We start from the raw sequence: 16,130 nt of genomic DNA, 5'->3' as shown, positions 1-16,130 counted from the left end.
GTCGTGTGCGTGGGTCCGCGGGGCCTCGCCCTCCAGCAGGTTTCTCCTCAGAGAACGGCTCCCCTTCGTCCGCCGGTCTCACGGGAGCCCCCATCCCTCCCGCCTCCCCTGAGGCGAAGCCCCCTCAGCTGCCCGCTCGCCGGCCCGGGCAGCGTTTCGCTTCCCTCAGCCTGCCCCTGGCGGCTGGCTTCGTCCTCCCGCCATGGCTCTCTACCGGCGGCTGCTCCGGGTGGCCGCCCACCTGCAGGACCCGCGGAAAGTGGCCGCCTTCCAGCGGCTCTGCGGGGTGGAGGGGCCTTCGGGCTGGGCCGACGCGGAGCAGCGAGCCGAAGGCCGGGGGCCGGTGGTTAACGGCGGCCCTCCCCCGGCGGCGGAGCGGGCGGGAGGGCAGGGGCATCCCGCCGGGAACGGGACCGTGCCCGGTGGAACGGACCCCCCACAGCGGTGGAGGAGGAGGCCGCGCCGCAACTCCCTGACGGAGGAGGACGGCAGCCAGGAGTTCTCCACCCGCAGCCGTTTCCTCTATTATCTCTTCAGCCTGGGCACGGAGCTGGGCAACGAGCTCTTCTACATCCTCTTCTTTCCCTTCTGCATCTGGAACTTGGACGCTTGGCTGGGCCGGAGGCTGATTATCATCTGGGTGGGGGTGATGTACCTGGGGCAGTGCACCAAGGATGTCATCCGCTGGCCGCGGCCTGCCTCCCCCCCCGTGGTGAAGCTGGAAGTCTTCTACAACTCCGAGTACAGCATGCCCTCCACCCACGCCATGTCGGGCACCGCCATCCCCCTGGCGCTCCTGCTGCTCAGCTACGGCCGCTGGCAGGTAATGCTCAGCGCCGCGTCCTTCCCCCTGCGTTTGACAGCCCCGAGGTGTAGGGCAGGGTCAGGCTGGGTTTCTTTTGAGGGGAGAGAGTGGCTGAGATTGGGTAAAATGTGCAATTCCGGTCATTTTTCCTTGTCGTCGTCTCCCTCTCCCCCCCCCTCCTTATTTATTTTTTTTTCTTTATGATACAAACGAGTGCTCAGGTAACAAGAACTGTAGTAGTAATTCTCCTCCTAAAGTTCTCCTGACTTTATGAATCGTTAGCTCAGTAGCGTTGAAAGTCTGCTTTAAAAGTCTGGTTTTTCTTCCTGTGAGCTTTTTTCCCCCCAACTTATCGTCTGTAGTTTGAGTGCTTTACCCAAAGTTTGGTTAGGTACCTGGTACTTTACCAGGCATTTGGTTTTACGGACAATTTGGTACCGAGCCAGAAACGAAAAAGTTTTTTGCTGATCCTGCTTTTGTTTCAGTTACTTTGTAGCTTGAGTCAATTAGTAGCTTTAACTTTTCCTTTCGTGCTGCCTTTCAGTTTCGTTACCCATAAAGAAGAAATTATTAATTCTGTTTTGAGGAGTACATATCCTTTCAGATGAGTTCACAACTACTAATGTGCTAAGAATTGGCAGGAACTGATAACCTCCGAACTTTTCAACACCTTCGTTCAGCAAAGCCTTAAAACCTGCCTATTGCACTTGGGTTCAATAGATTAGATTAAAATAACGCTGTTGGTCATCTGGTTTACGCAAGCTGCGGCATGTGCTTCTGCACTTGGTGTTACCCGTAGGGGTGACAGTAAGAACTCCAAAGAAAGCACAACACGCATTCGGCTCTCTTAATCGCTTCAGCGATTTCACCGTATATGGGGGAAGAGGCTTTCCCAGGCAACAAATATTCAGCGTAGGGTTTTAAGAGCTCTGTTCAAGAAGTTATGCAATAAGTCTACTCTTTAAGTTGTTAATGTTTACGAATTCTCATTACCTGCCTATTTTAAGTCAGACGTATTCCATCTTGGTACAGAGAACTCTTCTCCGGCTAAATGCAAGGTCTGAAGTCTGTTTTTCTCGGTTACTGTTAACAATTACCAGTTGTCTGCTGCCACAGTGTGACACTTCGTGGCTTTATCCCAGCACATAACATGGGTGCCTGAAAGAAAAGAAGCAGTCATAGAATCTTAGAATGGTTTGGGCTGGAAGGGACCGAACTAAAACCTAGTAGAAGGTTAGAGGTTGTATTTGGCCTCTCCTTAACTGAAGTCCAGATATCTACTGCAAGGTGTTACAGCATGCCCAGAAGAAAGATATTAAGAGTTTATATTCTCTCATAGGAAAATGTGAAGTATCCCTCTGCTGAAGCTGTGCAGGGATCAGATAATGTCTTGTTTTGTAGGTCATTATGAAGCAAATATTTGGAGTTCTGTCACTTAGATGCTTAATCTTAAAATTGTTGTATTTGCTTTTCTTTTTAAACTACTGCAACCTTAATATTTAATCAGTTACACGTGCAGGGCTGATATCAGTTGAATGAACTGGATTGATACTGCTTTGCATGTGGAAAACCTCTTTCAGTAGTATCAGTGGATTAGCTTTGCACAGGCTAATATGTACAAAGGAGAACCCAGTTTGATTGCTTCTATAGAACCAGCAAACTGGCAAAGTGTGGAATGGTATTTTTGCCAGTGAACCAAATTGTATCTTTGGTTTGCCAACTGTTGCAGCTGTGGTCTGTGAAATACTGTGCTAGCTGTCTAAAACATATTTATAATGAATGCATACTAAAAAAGTCATAAACATGCAGCCTTCCTATTTTTCATTTAGAACATGCTTAGGAAATGAGGAAGCAAACTGAGTCTTCATTTGAATTCCTTTTTCATATGAAATGGGTATGAATAACAGACCTCACTGAAACAAACTTTTGCCATATCAAATTATTCATGATACAAAACCCAAAGCCTTTTAATTTTTAAATTATTTCCAAATATTAATTGAAAGTTAACCTATGGCATGTTGAATATCTTTTGATTCACCTCTAAAGAGCTTTAAGCTTTCATCAAATGCTTCTGCAATTCTCCACAGTTTACTTGCTTTGAAAGGGTGCATTGAAACTAGATGACAACTTTTTGTCATGCTTTTCTGGAAAGATGAGGTTAAAAAAGACTGACCTCAAAAGTTCTTGGGAAGCTATTGATAATAAAGGAGCTTGTAATAACTCTGATTTTTACCAAATTAGACATGTTTGTCAGTAGATACAGATAGTTACATTTAAACTTGTTGGCAAATGTTGGGGTACAATCTTTGTATAGATTCAGTATAAGCAAGAATTGCAAAGGCCCTGAACATGATGAGTCCATCTCTTGGGAATCTCTGTTCAGAAAAATCATAGTGGAGCAAGACTGAGTGTCACTTAGAAGTTTGTATTAAATGAAAGCCACTCTTGGTCTAAAAGATTACTCCAGAGAGAAGGGAATCACTTTCCTGTATTGTTTATTTGGAGTTTGTTTTCCCTGGGCTATGACTTCCTACTATTGTGTTATGGTTCTTTTCTATCAAACAGACAATCTATGATTCTCTACCTTCAACAACACAGGAGCAGATTTGCTCTCTTTATTTTTCTATATATGGCCCAAATTATCCATTTTTAAACTTTTTTTTTTTAATTCCAGTGTGTTTCCTTTTAAACCGTTGAATTAAGTTTGTGCTTTCCTAGTTTTAAATGCCTATCAGCAATCCTGATGCAATTATTTTCCTTTCATGTATCACTCAAAAGGATTTTTGACTACACAGAGTAGAACTATAAAGTTTGCTTATAAATGCACTTGTGCAAGTAAAATATTTTCAGAAATTATGTATTTTAAAGATGGTTGTGACAAATTTTTGTATTTAGAGACTTTGGACCTGCAAAATATTCAATATAATCAACCTTGAGGTAAAAACAAATTATATATTAAAATAACTCTCATAATAGCTAACTGTTCTGCCCACTGTAGAATGCAAGTTTTCAATTTCTCTTTGTATTATGAGAACTTGCCTGAAATTAATTGTAATTGCACTATCTGTGTATGTTTATTTAATATTGTTAAGTCTCAGCAGGGAAAACCACTTAAAGATATTTCAGTAGCCTTGAACTTTATAGCTCATGCCAAAGACTCATGAGAATTCAGGAGTATTGTAGATGTTGATGTTTTTCCATTTTCCAAGCTGTGATACCCTAAAAGAGGAGGACAGACACTTAAAAAATTGTGATGTTATGCATCTTGATAAGATGTAGGAAAAGGTATACTTTTGTCATGCTGAGGAAAGCCTGCTTTCTTTGAAATACTGACAGTTTGAACCAGACTGACTTATATTGTGTCCTCTGTGTGTGATACTGTGTGATCTACAGTATCTCCAAAAGCCTAATGCTGAGGCTATTGGAAAAAGTGTTCTTTATATTTTTGTATTTTTAAGTTTTATACATATGTATTTGATTACTTGGACCTGCTGAATTAAATTAAATATCAACACCTATTTTATTGGAAGTTATGCTTGAGTTAGGATGGTACCTGAATGTGTCACAATCCTCCTGTTTTATGGGTGGGGAGGAGTCTGTGAGACAGAAAATATGCTTCATTCCTAGAGTACCTCCATGGTGCAGCCTGGTTCTGGCAGTAGTTTTTAGATTAGGAAGTGATGGGTTTGCTCTCCTTCCTGAGCTCTGCATTAATGAGCTGACTCAGGAACTGCTGACTCTCACTGCAGGCCATTGAATGAATTTAGTTAAGTTGATGTTCAGCAGGAGCCCAGAGCCTTGTTTGATGATTTGCTGGCCTCTGTAACTACATCAACCAACACTCTTTGAACAGGCTCATCTTCTGAAGTAGTTTAGGTCACTAAATACGACAGCATTGTCCTCCCCACATATTTGCCTGCCAGCAAATCTTGTCATCAGTGACTGTCCTTCCACCCCACTGATGATAATGTTGACCTTGACAAGCACTGCTGCTAAACCCCCAGCAGAGTGCATCTATTCTGCAGATGTTTCTTTGGCTGACAAACCTAAATGTATTCAGTTTTCATTTACTTAGTGCCCTACTAACTCTCCATAGTACCACTTGTGTAAGAATGTCAAACTTTTCCAGAAATCTTTGATCTTCATTATTTTTATCAACCGAAGCTGATGAGTCTAATCAAATGAGATGGGTTTGATCTGAACTGTGATTTCTAAGAGAACTGTGGTGTTCTGTGGTTCTGATAGACCATTGCTAAATATGACTCCTAGAGATGTTTGCCTGCTCTTCCATTCCAAGAAGCTAACTTATCTCTGATCCCCACTGGGAATGGGGAATAACTGGTTATCTTCTGACATGAGAAACATAGCTGGAGGGATAACCTGAAAACCCAGAATTGCCCACACAATGATGAGCTCTTGAGGAAGAGAGATGGGAATTGGAGGGCAAACACTTGTCCTTGGCTTGTGTATTTGTCAGGTCTTCTTTTACAGGCCATATTAATGCCTGTGGTTTATTTGTAAAAGAAGTTGTAAAATTTTGTGTGGCCTGTTTGATTCAGGTGGTCTTAAAAGTTTGAAAAGAGCATAGCCAGTTCTTACTAATCCTACTGGAGAATCTCTGCTAGAGGTATGCAGCAGCCTGTCCTATTAAACTGTGTTGACTGACATGAAATATCTTTCAGTTTTGCATAAGCAAATATTTTATTAATATAGAGGATATGTAAAAACAAGTGTCCTAAAACTAGAGGCAGAGGTTTTCATGAAGGAAAGATTGAAAGCAAATACTATCCTTATCAGAGTTTGGGTTTTTTTCTGTAGTGGACTGTACATGTTTAAAGAATTCCTCATGCTTTCAAATAAAGTGTGTTGATTCAACCTGAGAATTTTATTTTGCAGGAAAACTATTGTTTGGGTCTTGGGGGCATAAGCTAATTAAGTTGTAGGTGATTCTTGCTATGTGTGTTCAAGGAGGAATTTTCTTCGGTGGTTTTTGTTACAAATGCAAGGAAAAGAAATAACAGGTATGCAACAGAAATCCTTGTCTCCTTAATTCCTTTTCAAATGCTTTACAGCAGAAAACTAAAGCTTTAGACTTCCTGCTGGGCTGGCCTTGAAATATTTATCTTAGAATTTAAAGAAGGGGTTCCTGTAATGACCTATAGCTCTTTCAGATTTTTTTTTTTGCTGCAGAAGAAAGAAGGAATATTGATAAATAGAAGTTAGCCAGTGTTAAGTATCAATTCACCTCTTCTGAAAGACAGGTTTTGGTGTGATAATTTTTCCTAAAATGACTTGTAAGTAGTCTTTTGTTTTTTAGCAATTCTTGGAATTTTCTTCTGTTTCCTTCAAAAATGAATTATGTCCTATGAAAATTTATTATAGTTTTTCATGTGACTATTTCCAACACCAAAGTCTAAGTATATTTTTAAAAGCATGATGCTGCAAAAGCTGCTTGGATTCATGCAGTGAACTCTGGGCCAAAATAATTGTCTCAAGCCCAAGCTGAACTTCTGAGTTATTATATAATTAAAAAAAGATTTTTCACTGCAGAACACTGAAAATATTAGAAAATTCGTTTGAAGATCCTTGTGGATGCTGAAGACTCCTCTGGTGTAGAATGTACTTTTTAAAAATAAACTAACATCTAGAGTATATTTTAAGAATGTTCCATTGTGAAAAGAGGAATTTTCTGACCTAGGTCAAAGCTTTTAGGACAGATTGCTTCCTTATGAGCATTTTTAAACAATGGTTATGTTATTAAGACTCTTGGCAAAAAGTCAGATTTTTGCCAAAGGGGAGGGAGGACTGTAGGCACTTGGGAGAAATGTTTTCTATGAGATCCAGTGAGAAGCTTGCAAGCCCTTTTTAGAGAATGTATTCAAATAAAATGGGAATTTCCCATTGAAAACACTGGGCATAAAAGTTCTCAAAGGCTTACTTGGAGTTAGTCTGCAAATCACTGCTGTTTTCCAAAAATGACATTTAATTCAGTTTAATTGATCAAAACAAGAGTTTTGCAGGAATGGAACTGAGGCCTGAGAGAAGAAGGGTGGTCTACTCAATCATCTGTATTCCTATCTTTTTCTTTAATATAATATGTGAAAATGGGTTGATTGGTTCCCTAAATTATCTTTTTAAAATTTTTCTTATTTTTTTAAATAACATATGGGTTGATCTGTGCCATAGTTACATATGTTTACACTGAGGTACTTTTCTTACTGGATGTGCCTTCAGAAAAGCAAAAAGCCAAAATGTCATCAAAGGTATATTTTAAATCTATATGTTGCATTTCTTTCTTACTCCAGTATCTGCATGTGATTTTTGAAGTTCAGATTAAGTACTATGAGAGTGTCTTTATTTTCTTATAAGGCTAAGATTTTCAAGGTTTTTTTTTTAATGTAAAAAAACAAAAAACAAAGAAAAAAAAAAAACTAAAAAAAGGCAATATGCAGTTCAGTAAATGCTCCCTGGAGGCAGGGTTTGTGATGTTTGTGTCAAAAATGAGCTATTCCTGAATGTCTGACTCTAAGTGACTTGAGTATGGTAAAGAATGAAGACATGTCAATTCTGTGACCAGAAAGACATAAAAAACAGGTCTAGTTCTCTGCTCTGTCTCTGGCAGCCTTGCAGACCTTAACTGAAAGGAGATACGACACCAGTCTGCCTTCTGGTGCATAAATGAGTAAGAAAAGCAGGGAACTGGAGGAGAGGGTAGAATTGAACTTGTAATCTTCTGTGCCTCTCTAGGTCTGATGTGACACGTGAGGAAACGTGGAACTAAAAATGCTGGAATTCATCAGTCTTGCTTTAATGGGGACATTAAAGTCTTGGCTGGGGACAGAGTGGTTGGAGAGCAGCCAGACAGAGAGGGACCTTGGAGTTTGGATTGCCAGGAAGCTGAACATGAGCCAGCAGTGTGCCCAGGTAGCCAAGAAGGCCAATGGCATCCTGGCCTGGATCAGGAACAGCGTGGCCAGCAGGTCCAGGAAGTGATTCTGCCCCTGTACTCAGCGCTGGTGAGGCCACAGCTTGAGTCCTGTGTCCAGTTCTGGGCCCCTCAGCTCAGGAAGGAGATTGAGGTGCTGGAGCAGGTCCAAAGGAGGCAACTGGGCTGGTGAAGGGACTCGAGCACAGATCCTATGAGGAGAGGCTGAGGGAGCTGGGGGTGTTGAGGCTGGAGAAGAGGAGGCTCAGGGGAGACCTCATCACTCTCTCCAACTCCCTGAAAGGAGGTTGGAGCCAGGGGGGGGTTGGGCTCTTTTCCCAGGCAACTCTCAGCAAGACAAGAGGGCACAAGAGGTCTCAAGTTGTGCCAGGGGAGATTTAGGTTGGACATTAGAAAAGAATTTCTTTATGGAGAGGGTGATCAGACATTGGAATGGGCTGCCCAGGGAAGGGGTGGATTCTCCATCCTTGGAGATATTTAAAAAGAGCCTGGATGTGGCACTCAGTGCCATGGGCTGGGAACTGCAGTGGTAGTGGATCAAGGGTTGGACTTGATGATCTCTGAGGTCCCTTCCAACCCAGCCAATTCTGTGATTCTATGATAATATCTTTCACTTAAGTAGAGAGTGTCAGTGTGTCCACATACAACTGCATAGAAAAGATCTAAGTTTATAAATCAAAGGTAATAACTGCTCAGTTTCAAAGTTGTGAATGCAGTGCTTTCCAAAAAGAGCACCTAAAGCAAGCACCAGAAACGAGTGCTTATAACTTTCTTCAATGACACTAATCTTTCATAAAATGTGCCTGTTTAAAGTAGAAAACATTGTAAAAGCTGCAGGTGTTGGTTGTTTTTTTAATACTCATTTGTGATTGGGAGAGAAGCTTTGTAAAATCTGCTTTTTATTGTAAAACAGGTCTGATAAATTTTAAAACTCTTAAGACACTCTACTAATGCAAGATGTTTGGTATTTGGGGGATTTTCATATGCCTGGTCAGTGGGAGGTTACAGGTATACAACCATGATATGCTGGATGTATATGAGCAAAATACATAAAGTAATTTTCTAGATCAGCCAACACTTAGAGCGTGCATTATTTTCAGACAATAATTTGGAAGTAAAAGTATCAGCTTTTTTTATAAGGATCAAAGTGATGTCTGCTGCAGGTGTTAGGACTTGGCATGCTGCTGAGCAGTCTTCTTGCTGAGGTAAAAAGTGTGTGGGAGTGTTAATATTCTCCTTTAGTCAATTTATACACTTATTCCTACATGTAAAAACAAAATACATGGTTGCCATATCACCTCAACGTAGATTTTAAGCAGGTGCTACCAGTTTGGTGTTCTTTGAATTCTTGAACCCAGTGGCTGCTTTTAAAAGGTATGAGTGAAAAGTGGCCAAGGAGGAGGTGCAGGGTATTGTGTTTTATTTGAGTTGAAGTAGAAGATATCAGTGAACTATGGAGCACCAAAGGGTACATAACAGCTTTGTGGTGCTCTGCAGGTGACTGTAAGGGTTGTGGGAAGAAAATCACATTGATTATCTGGGCATTGTAGGGTGGTATGGATTTAGCATTTGGAAGAAACCAGGACAGATGAAGGTTAAAACCTTTAGATCACATTTTGGTTCTGTACTTTTTACATAAATATGCCCTTATCTAAACTGATAGTAATTTTGCTGACTGGCTGAAGTAAGCTTCAAACATAAACTGACAATTGTCCAAGTTTTCTGGTTACACAGTGGGAATGTGCAGGAGAATGCCTTGTGTGGGAAGTAATCACAAAAAATGATTTAACTTGTATTTTGTAATATTATTCCAGAGGAAATCAGAATAACTGTTTCAATCTTCTGTCTTTATGATGGACTGAATATGGTACAGCTAAGTATACTGTAGTAGTAAGCTCTCTTGGGCGTACACTGGCTTTAGGACTCCTGATTATTTTAATGTTTTAAAAATACCATAAATAATTATGTGCCCTGTGCTTGCAGATATGTTTGTGCACAAGTTATGCTAAAGCTATTTCAGTAAGAATAATTTGTCTGGGTTTAACTTAAAAATTCTCCATTACTTTAAGAATATATGAATCTGTGTTAAATGTGTAATTGTTTTTTGTTGTGTTTTTTGGTTTTTTTGTTTAATGGTGGTTATGATAGGGAAGTGTTTGAGCTCTTGGATACAAATGCTTTTCTGCAGAAGAACTAAACAAGCTGTTTTTTTCATGAGTTCTCGTGCATATTTGATCTCAAAACTACAAAAGCCAGAGTGAGATATTACGGAGACAAATATTCTTTCCAAAATTTTCTTTAAAACTGACAGTTTCTGACAGTTTCCTTCTTCCTCAAACACCACCCCTCTCTTGAGCATTCTTAACTGAGAACAAATATTTTGTCTTATTTCCAGCATTTATCCTATTCTCCCTCTTGTTTACAAAGACCTGCCAGGACTCTTAAAAGAAGACTCCTCAAATATGACTTTTTCTTCATACTCCTTGTTCTTAGGTTCTTGCAGTTAAGCTGTCCTAACCTTTTCTCCCCCACAGTCCCAACTTTTTACTGACAGTATCATTAGCTGTTATAGCTTGCTGAGCCTGGCACTTCACTGGTCTTCCTGCTAAAGGTTTCTGTCAGGTATTTCAGAAACACAGGATAAGTCTTTAATAAAGCAAAGCTTTACCCCTGCCTGGTGTCTGGAAGCATAAAAGACGTGAGCCAGGAAAGAAGAATGGATATGTAGTATCAAATGATGGGAAAACCGGTTTGGAACTTTTGATACCCGTGTGAATACAAGTAAGGTCACTCTGCCAGCAAGTAATTGCCATGCTATTACATTTTCTGGTCAGGAGGTTTGCATTGCTTCTGGAGGTATTAAAATTGAGGAAGAATATTGAGGTCCTGGAGCGGGTCCAAAGGAGGCAACTGGGCTGGTGAAGGGACTCCAGCAGAAATCCTATGAGGAGAGGCTGGGGGAGCTGGGGGTGTTCAGCCTGGAGGAGGCTCAGAGGAGACCTCATCACTCTCTCCAACTCCCTGAAAGGAGGTTGGAGCCGGGGGGGGTTGGTCTCTTTTCCCAGGCAACTCTCAGCAAGACAAGAGGGCACAAGAAGTCTAAAGTTGTGCCAGGGGAAGTTTAGGTTGGACATTAGAAAGAATTTCTTTACTGAGAGGGTGATCAAGCATTGGAATGGGCTGCCCAGGGAAGTGGTGGATTCTCCATCCCTGGAGATATTTCAAAAGAGCCTGGATGTGGCACTCAGTGCCATGGGCTGGGAACTGCAGTGGGAGTGGATCAAGGGTTGGACTTGATGATCTCTGAGGTCCCTTCCAACCCAGCCAATTCTATGATTCTATGTAAGCTGCCTGATTTTATTAGTGTGATAAAATTGTCAAGTTAAGATGGTCCTGGAGCATTCAAAGAATCTTGGGATAATGCAGAAGATTGATAATCTTTGCTCAAACCTTACTTTGAAAGACTGATTTAGAAGCTTGTCAATCTGTTTAGTGGCCTTCACAGAGGACATATGACTTCATCCAATAAGATTTAAGATACTTTCTGTAATTTGTTGGATATTCAGCCCTTCAGGTTACCCATAAAAGGAGCAAGGGAAAGTGCAAGAAAGCCATTTGTAATTCTTAGTTTTTATTCTGAGATTGGAGTACATCTAGACTGCCTATTTATGTTGAAAATGTTTATAATTGCTTTCCTGTAGGAAGTCAAGCAATTTTGGGCATATGCCATTTTGTCTTGTGACTGCTTGTTTTATAGACCTAGTAATTATTTTTAATACTGAAAAAGGAAGCTGTATCCTGTCTTGTACAATATTTTGCAATATGGTAGTGAGAGAAGTATTACTGGGTTGTAAGATGTGAACTAGAATACTTTTATCCAAAACCTAAAAAGTTAAAATGCTAAGTTTCTCCACATGCTAATATTTTGTTCCTTGCAAACTGTACTTATTAATAAAAAAATACAGAAGTAATTGGAAAAAAATATTTGTGTTTTGTGTAACAAGCATGGGTTGTAAGAAGAAACATATGGGAATGTAGAGAGCAAAAAAGATTCCTATTCTGGGAGTTGCAAACTGATCCTTGGAGACTGATTTTTAGAACCTTTAAAACAGAATGTAAGGAATTGAATGAATTTGTAAATTATTATGAATTCCCTCCTTTCAGGAGAAAGGTGAAGCTACTACATTCTACCTGGGTAATTGTTAACAATATTTGTATATTACATAGGTGCTTCACTCAGTGTAAAACTCTTTGAGTTTATAATGCAAGGATTGCCTCTTGCCCATTAGAATATCAGAATACCTAAGACTGCTAAAAATATCTGTTTAGTTCTTCCTGCTTTGTCTGCAAAGATGACCAATGCCCTGGAATTGATATATCCTGAATGCAAATGAAGAGAGCAAGGCAAAAGTTGAAACAATTTGACTTAATAATGTTTTGACTTGATGAAAAGTGAACATACTTGAGGTGATCTGATTGGCTTGGGAAGGCTTGGGCAAGGAAAACAGTAAGCATTAGTTACATTAATCAGAATTAATTATAGAAATCTTGTAGTATGATTGTGTAAATTATTTTTTTCCAGATTCTAATACAATTTCTTTGTATTTTTTCTCCTACCAGTATCCCCTTGTGTTTGGACTGACCCTGGCATTGTGCTGGTGTTCTTTGGTTTGCTGCAGTCGAATTTATATGGGAATGCATTCAATTTTGGTAAGAAAATAATCCTACTAGACCTTTTAATGTTCTGATTTCATAAACTTCCATCACATTTAACTTTTTCCTCTGCAGTAATTGTATATAATTTTTTTAGAATATCCTACCACATAGGAACAATGTTTACATTGCTTCAGCATAGAAATTAACACAGTAGCTAAAAGTGGATGTCAAACTTCTGTTAATTTATACTTTTCTTAAACTCAATCCACAGGTGAAACTTAGCTGATGCCTGATAGCAGTTTTAGTACAGAAATTGATGACTGTACTAAAGCATAGACAAACTTTTCCTCTAGAGAGTAGAAATAACTTTTCAGAATGAGAGTGCCTGGTAATGTCCAGTTGGTTTCTACATCATCTACTTTTAGCTTGGCATGCACATGCTTTAGGCTAGCACTTTTACTTACCAAAGTTTCTAAAGAACTTTGGCTATTGTTCTAGAGAACAATAGCAAAGTTGTCATCCTTGAAAAACAGACTTGTTTATTAAAAAGGATTAAAACAGGATGAGGTTCAAATAGGCCAAGTGCCGGGTCCTGCACTTTGGCCACAACAACCCCATGCAGTGCTACAGGCTGGGGACAGAGTGGTTGGAGAGCAGCCAGGCAGAGAGGGACCTGGGAGTCTGGATTGACATGAAGCTGAACATGAGCCAGCAGTGTGCCCAGGTAGCCAAGAAAGCCAATGGCATCCTGGCCTGGATCAGGAACAGCGTCGCCAGCAGGTCCAAGGAAGTGATTCTGCCTCTGTACTCAGCACTGGGGAGGCCACAGCTTGAGTCCTGTGTCCAGTTCTGGGCCCCTCAGCTCAGGAAGGAGATTGAGGTCCTGGAGCAGGTCCAAAGGAGGCAACTGGGCTGGTGAAGAGACTCCAGCAAAAATCCTATGAGGAGAGGCTGAGGGAGCTGGGGCTGTTCAGGCTGGAGAAGAGGAGGCTCAGGGGAGACCTCATCACTCTCTACAGCTCCCTGAAAGGAGGTTGGAGCCAGGGGGGGTTGGTCTCTTTTCCCAGGCAACTCTCAGCAAGACAAGAGGGCACAAGAAGTCTCAAGTTGTGCCAGGGGAGGTTTAGGTTGGACATTAGAAAAGAATTTCTTTACCGAGAGGGTGATCAGACATTGGAATGGGCTGCGCAGGGAAGTGGTGGATTCTCCATCCCTGGAGATATTTAAAAAGAGCCTGGATGTGGCACTCAGTGCCATGGGCTGGGAACTGCAGCGGGAGTGGATCAAGGGTTGGACTTGATGATCTCTGAGGTCCCTTCCAACCCAGACGATTCTATGATTCTATGATAAAATAAGGCTGGCTAAAGTTTTTGAGGATCACTTGCTAGAAAGAGGAAAGCTACCAGACAGAAAAGAGAGAGCCTGATAGCATGCAGTAAAGCTGGCAGATGAGCACAGTGTGAAGGGATCATGTCAAAACAAGGCAGCTCAGAAAACCTGAATGGCACATTTGTTTGTGAGTAGGAGGCTTCCAAAGTCAAAAGTACTTGTCTGGAGGACAGCAGCATGAAGAGATGTTTCAGCTGACTCTGTTAGCTGCCACGTGATGTCTTAGAACAGTCATGCAGCAAATGGCAGTGCATTATGTAGGCTCAGTTATTGAGCAGTTTCATATCTGAATCCTCTATAGTGTGTGAGTGAATATAATTAACCATGTGTTGCCTGTAATATAAATCACTCAGGGAGCTTTCATACTGGTCAACTGTTGGAGCTTTTTATCAAGCATTCGGTTAGTGGAAGGGAATGAAAATTATGGCTCATGGAAAAGTTAGTAAGTAGTGAATGAAGGTGATCTGGTTTCTAGAGCTTTCATTTCTAAAAAGCTTTCAGTAAATTCTGTGCAATGGAGTGATTTATCAACAGTACCAGAAATGTAATGTACCAGAAATTAAAAATAAGTGACACTTTAAAAAAAGACATTTTAAAAACAATAATAAAACTGAAAATGAAGTATGAAGCCACAGAATCTCTTCTTCTCCTTTAGTAGTCAGAAATGGTTCTCCATTCCTACAATATTTTTAATTCTGAAGCTGGAGTGGAATGTCTAAGCTGCTATAGTTTCAACCTGCAGCTGCCTTACCATCTGATGCTGGCAGTGTGCTGGTGTATTGGCACCCAGGCACTTAAATCCAGTGTTGGGATGTTCCAGCAAACTAAGTTGGCAAAATGTATTTAGCTGGGCTAAATGGTTTGGGTTTAGGTTTAGCTTTGTGCTTATTTCAGGGTGAAGTACCCCAGTCCTGAATAAGGGATCATTGTAGCTAAGAGGTAGATCTACAACTTTGATCATGGATTGCTTGATCAGGGCTTTATTTATGATTGTTCATCATCTGATTGTGATGCAGATGTCCCACTAACACGTGAACAAATGCAATTCCTTACCTTTTCTTTACATAAGGATGATTTAATCTTGTACAGCAGATGAGAATCTGCAAGTCACTGTTAGCAACAGAGCAGCTAGGCTTGTCTCAATGCTTGTAGCTCAGATTATTTTTAAAAATAGCTATTACACTGAACCCAAATCTTCTCTCTTTCACAGGATGTTATTGCTGGATTTCTGTACGCTATTCTCATCTTGGTTGTGTTCCATCCAGTTGTGGACCTGATTGATAACTTCAATTTAACTTACAAATATGCACCCTTGATTATCATCAGCCTCCATTTAGCCCTGGGCATCTTCTCTTTTACTCTGGACACCTGGAGCACCTCACGAGGAGACACAGCTCAGATCCTGGGCTGTGGTGCCGGGGTCGCCTGCGGCTCTCACGTGAACTACTTGCTGGGTCTACAGCTAGATCCTCCTCCTGACACCTTACCTTTATCTCTGTCCTCCCTCACTGTGACTGTGTTTGGAAAAGCCATATTGAGGTTGTTGATTGGAGTAATCGTTTTGCTGTTAACAAAAGTTGCCATGAAAAAAGCCACAATTCCCCTGGCCTGCAAAATATTCTGCATCCCACACGACGACGTCCGGAAAGCGAGGCAGCGCATGGAGGTCGAGCTTCCCTATCGCTACATTACCTATGGAACAGTGGGGTTCTCCCTCATGTTTATTGTTCCTTGCCTCTTTCATTTTATTGGTCTTTCCTGATGCAGTTTTTTTAACTTCAAATAGGGAGAACAGAGCTAGTTGCTTTTTGAAGAGGTGCACTAGTTTGCCAAGGGGAGGCCAGCGAGCTTGGCTTTAGCAGGGTCTTGTCTTTAGCAGCAATACAAAGCAGGCAAAGCATTTAAAGAACTCCACACATCTTAGGGCATGGTATGGGGCCAGAGGTCAAATATCAGTCCACAAGAAGTGCTGAACTCTGTAAATGCTATGTCTAGACCTATTGCTGTAACAAAGTCTGTGTGTGATGCAATGAATGTATCTGGAATGTCTGCATAGACTGACATGTTAACAGGGATGTCTGACAGCTAATCAGAAAGCACCATTCATGATCTTTTTGCCATTTCATAGTAATTCGTTCAAGTTGTTGGACCATAGACTGCTAAATTTGCTTTCCTCTATTCTTTCCTGAAGTCCTGCTTCAAGGTGTTTCAGCTGATAGGCATTTCTAATGGACCAAACTTGTAATGAGGTTGAATTTTTCTGAAAAACCAAACAGGAGCCTTTTTCTTTAGCCCCCTCTAGAAGAGAAAATGTCAGAATTGGCATTGGTAAAT

The 16,130-nt window shown here is 40.9% G+C and overlaps 1 protein-coding gene across 1 annotated transcript; it reads left to right on the top strand.

The window, feature by feature from the left end:
• Positions 1 to 73: 73 nt before the first annotated feature.
• SGPP1 (sphingosine-1-phosphate phosphatase 1) lies at positions 74 to 15,690 on the top strand. Its single transcript, XM_071745340.1, has 3 exons — positions 74 to 823; positions 12,372 to 12,461; positions 15,007 to 15,690. Exons 1-3 carry the CDS (start codon positions 203 to 205, stop codon positions 15,556 to 15,558), a joined length of 1,263 nt encoding a protein of 420 aa, XP_071601441.1. The 5' UTR covers positions 74 to 202; the 3' UTR covers positions 15,559 to 15,690.
• The last annotated feature ends 440 nt before the right edge of the window (positions 15,691 to 16,130 follow it).

This window comes from Heliangelus exortis, chromosome 5 (genome assembly GCF_036169615.1).
Source record: "Heliangelus exortis chromosome 5, bHelExo1.hap1, whole genome shotgun sequence".
NCBI classification, from domain to species: Eukaryota; Metazoa; Chordata; class Aves; order Apodiformes; family Trochilidae; genus Heliangelus; species Heliangelus exortis.
This window is presented reverse-complemented; position numbering and strand designations above follow the sequence as displayed.

Excerpts from the sequence above, each read along its gene's own strand:
- SGPP1 (XM_071745340.1), top strand. The coding sequence starts at position 203 with ATGGCTCTCTACCGGCGGCTGCTCCGGGTGGCCGCCCACCTGCAGGAC. Across the intron at positions 824-12,371 it reads TCAGCTACGGCCGCTGGCAG|TATCCCCTTGTGTTTGGACT; the intron begins GTAATGCTCAGC and ends TTCTCCTACCAG. Across the intron at positions 12,462-15,006 it reads TGGGAATGCATTCAATTTTG|GATGTTATTGCTGGATTTCT; the intron begins GTAAGAAAATAA and ends TCTCTTTCACAG.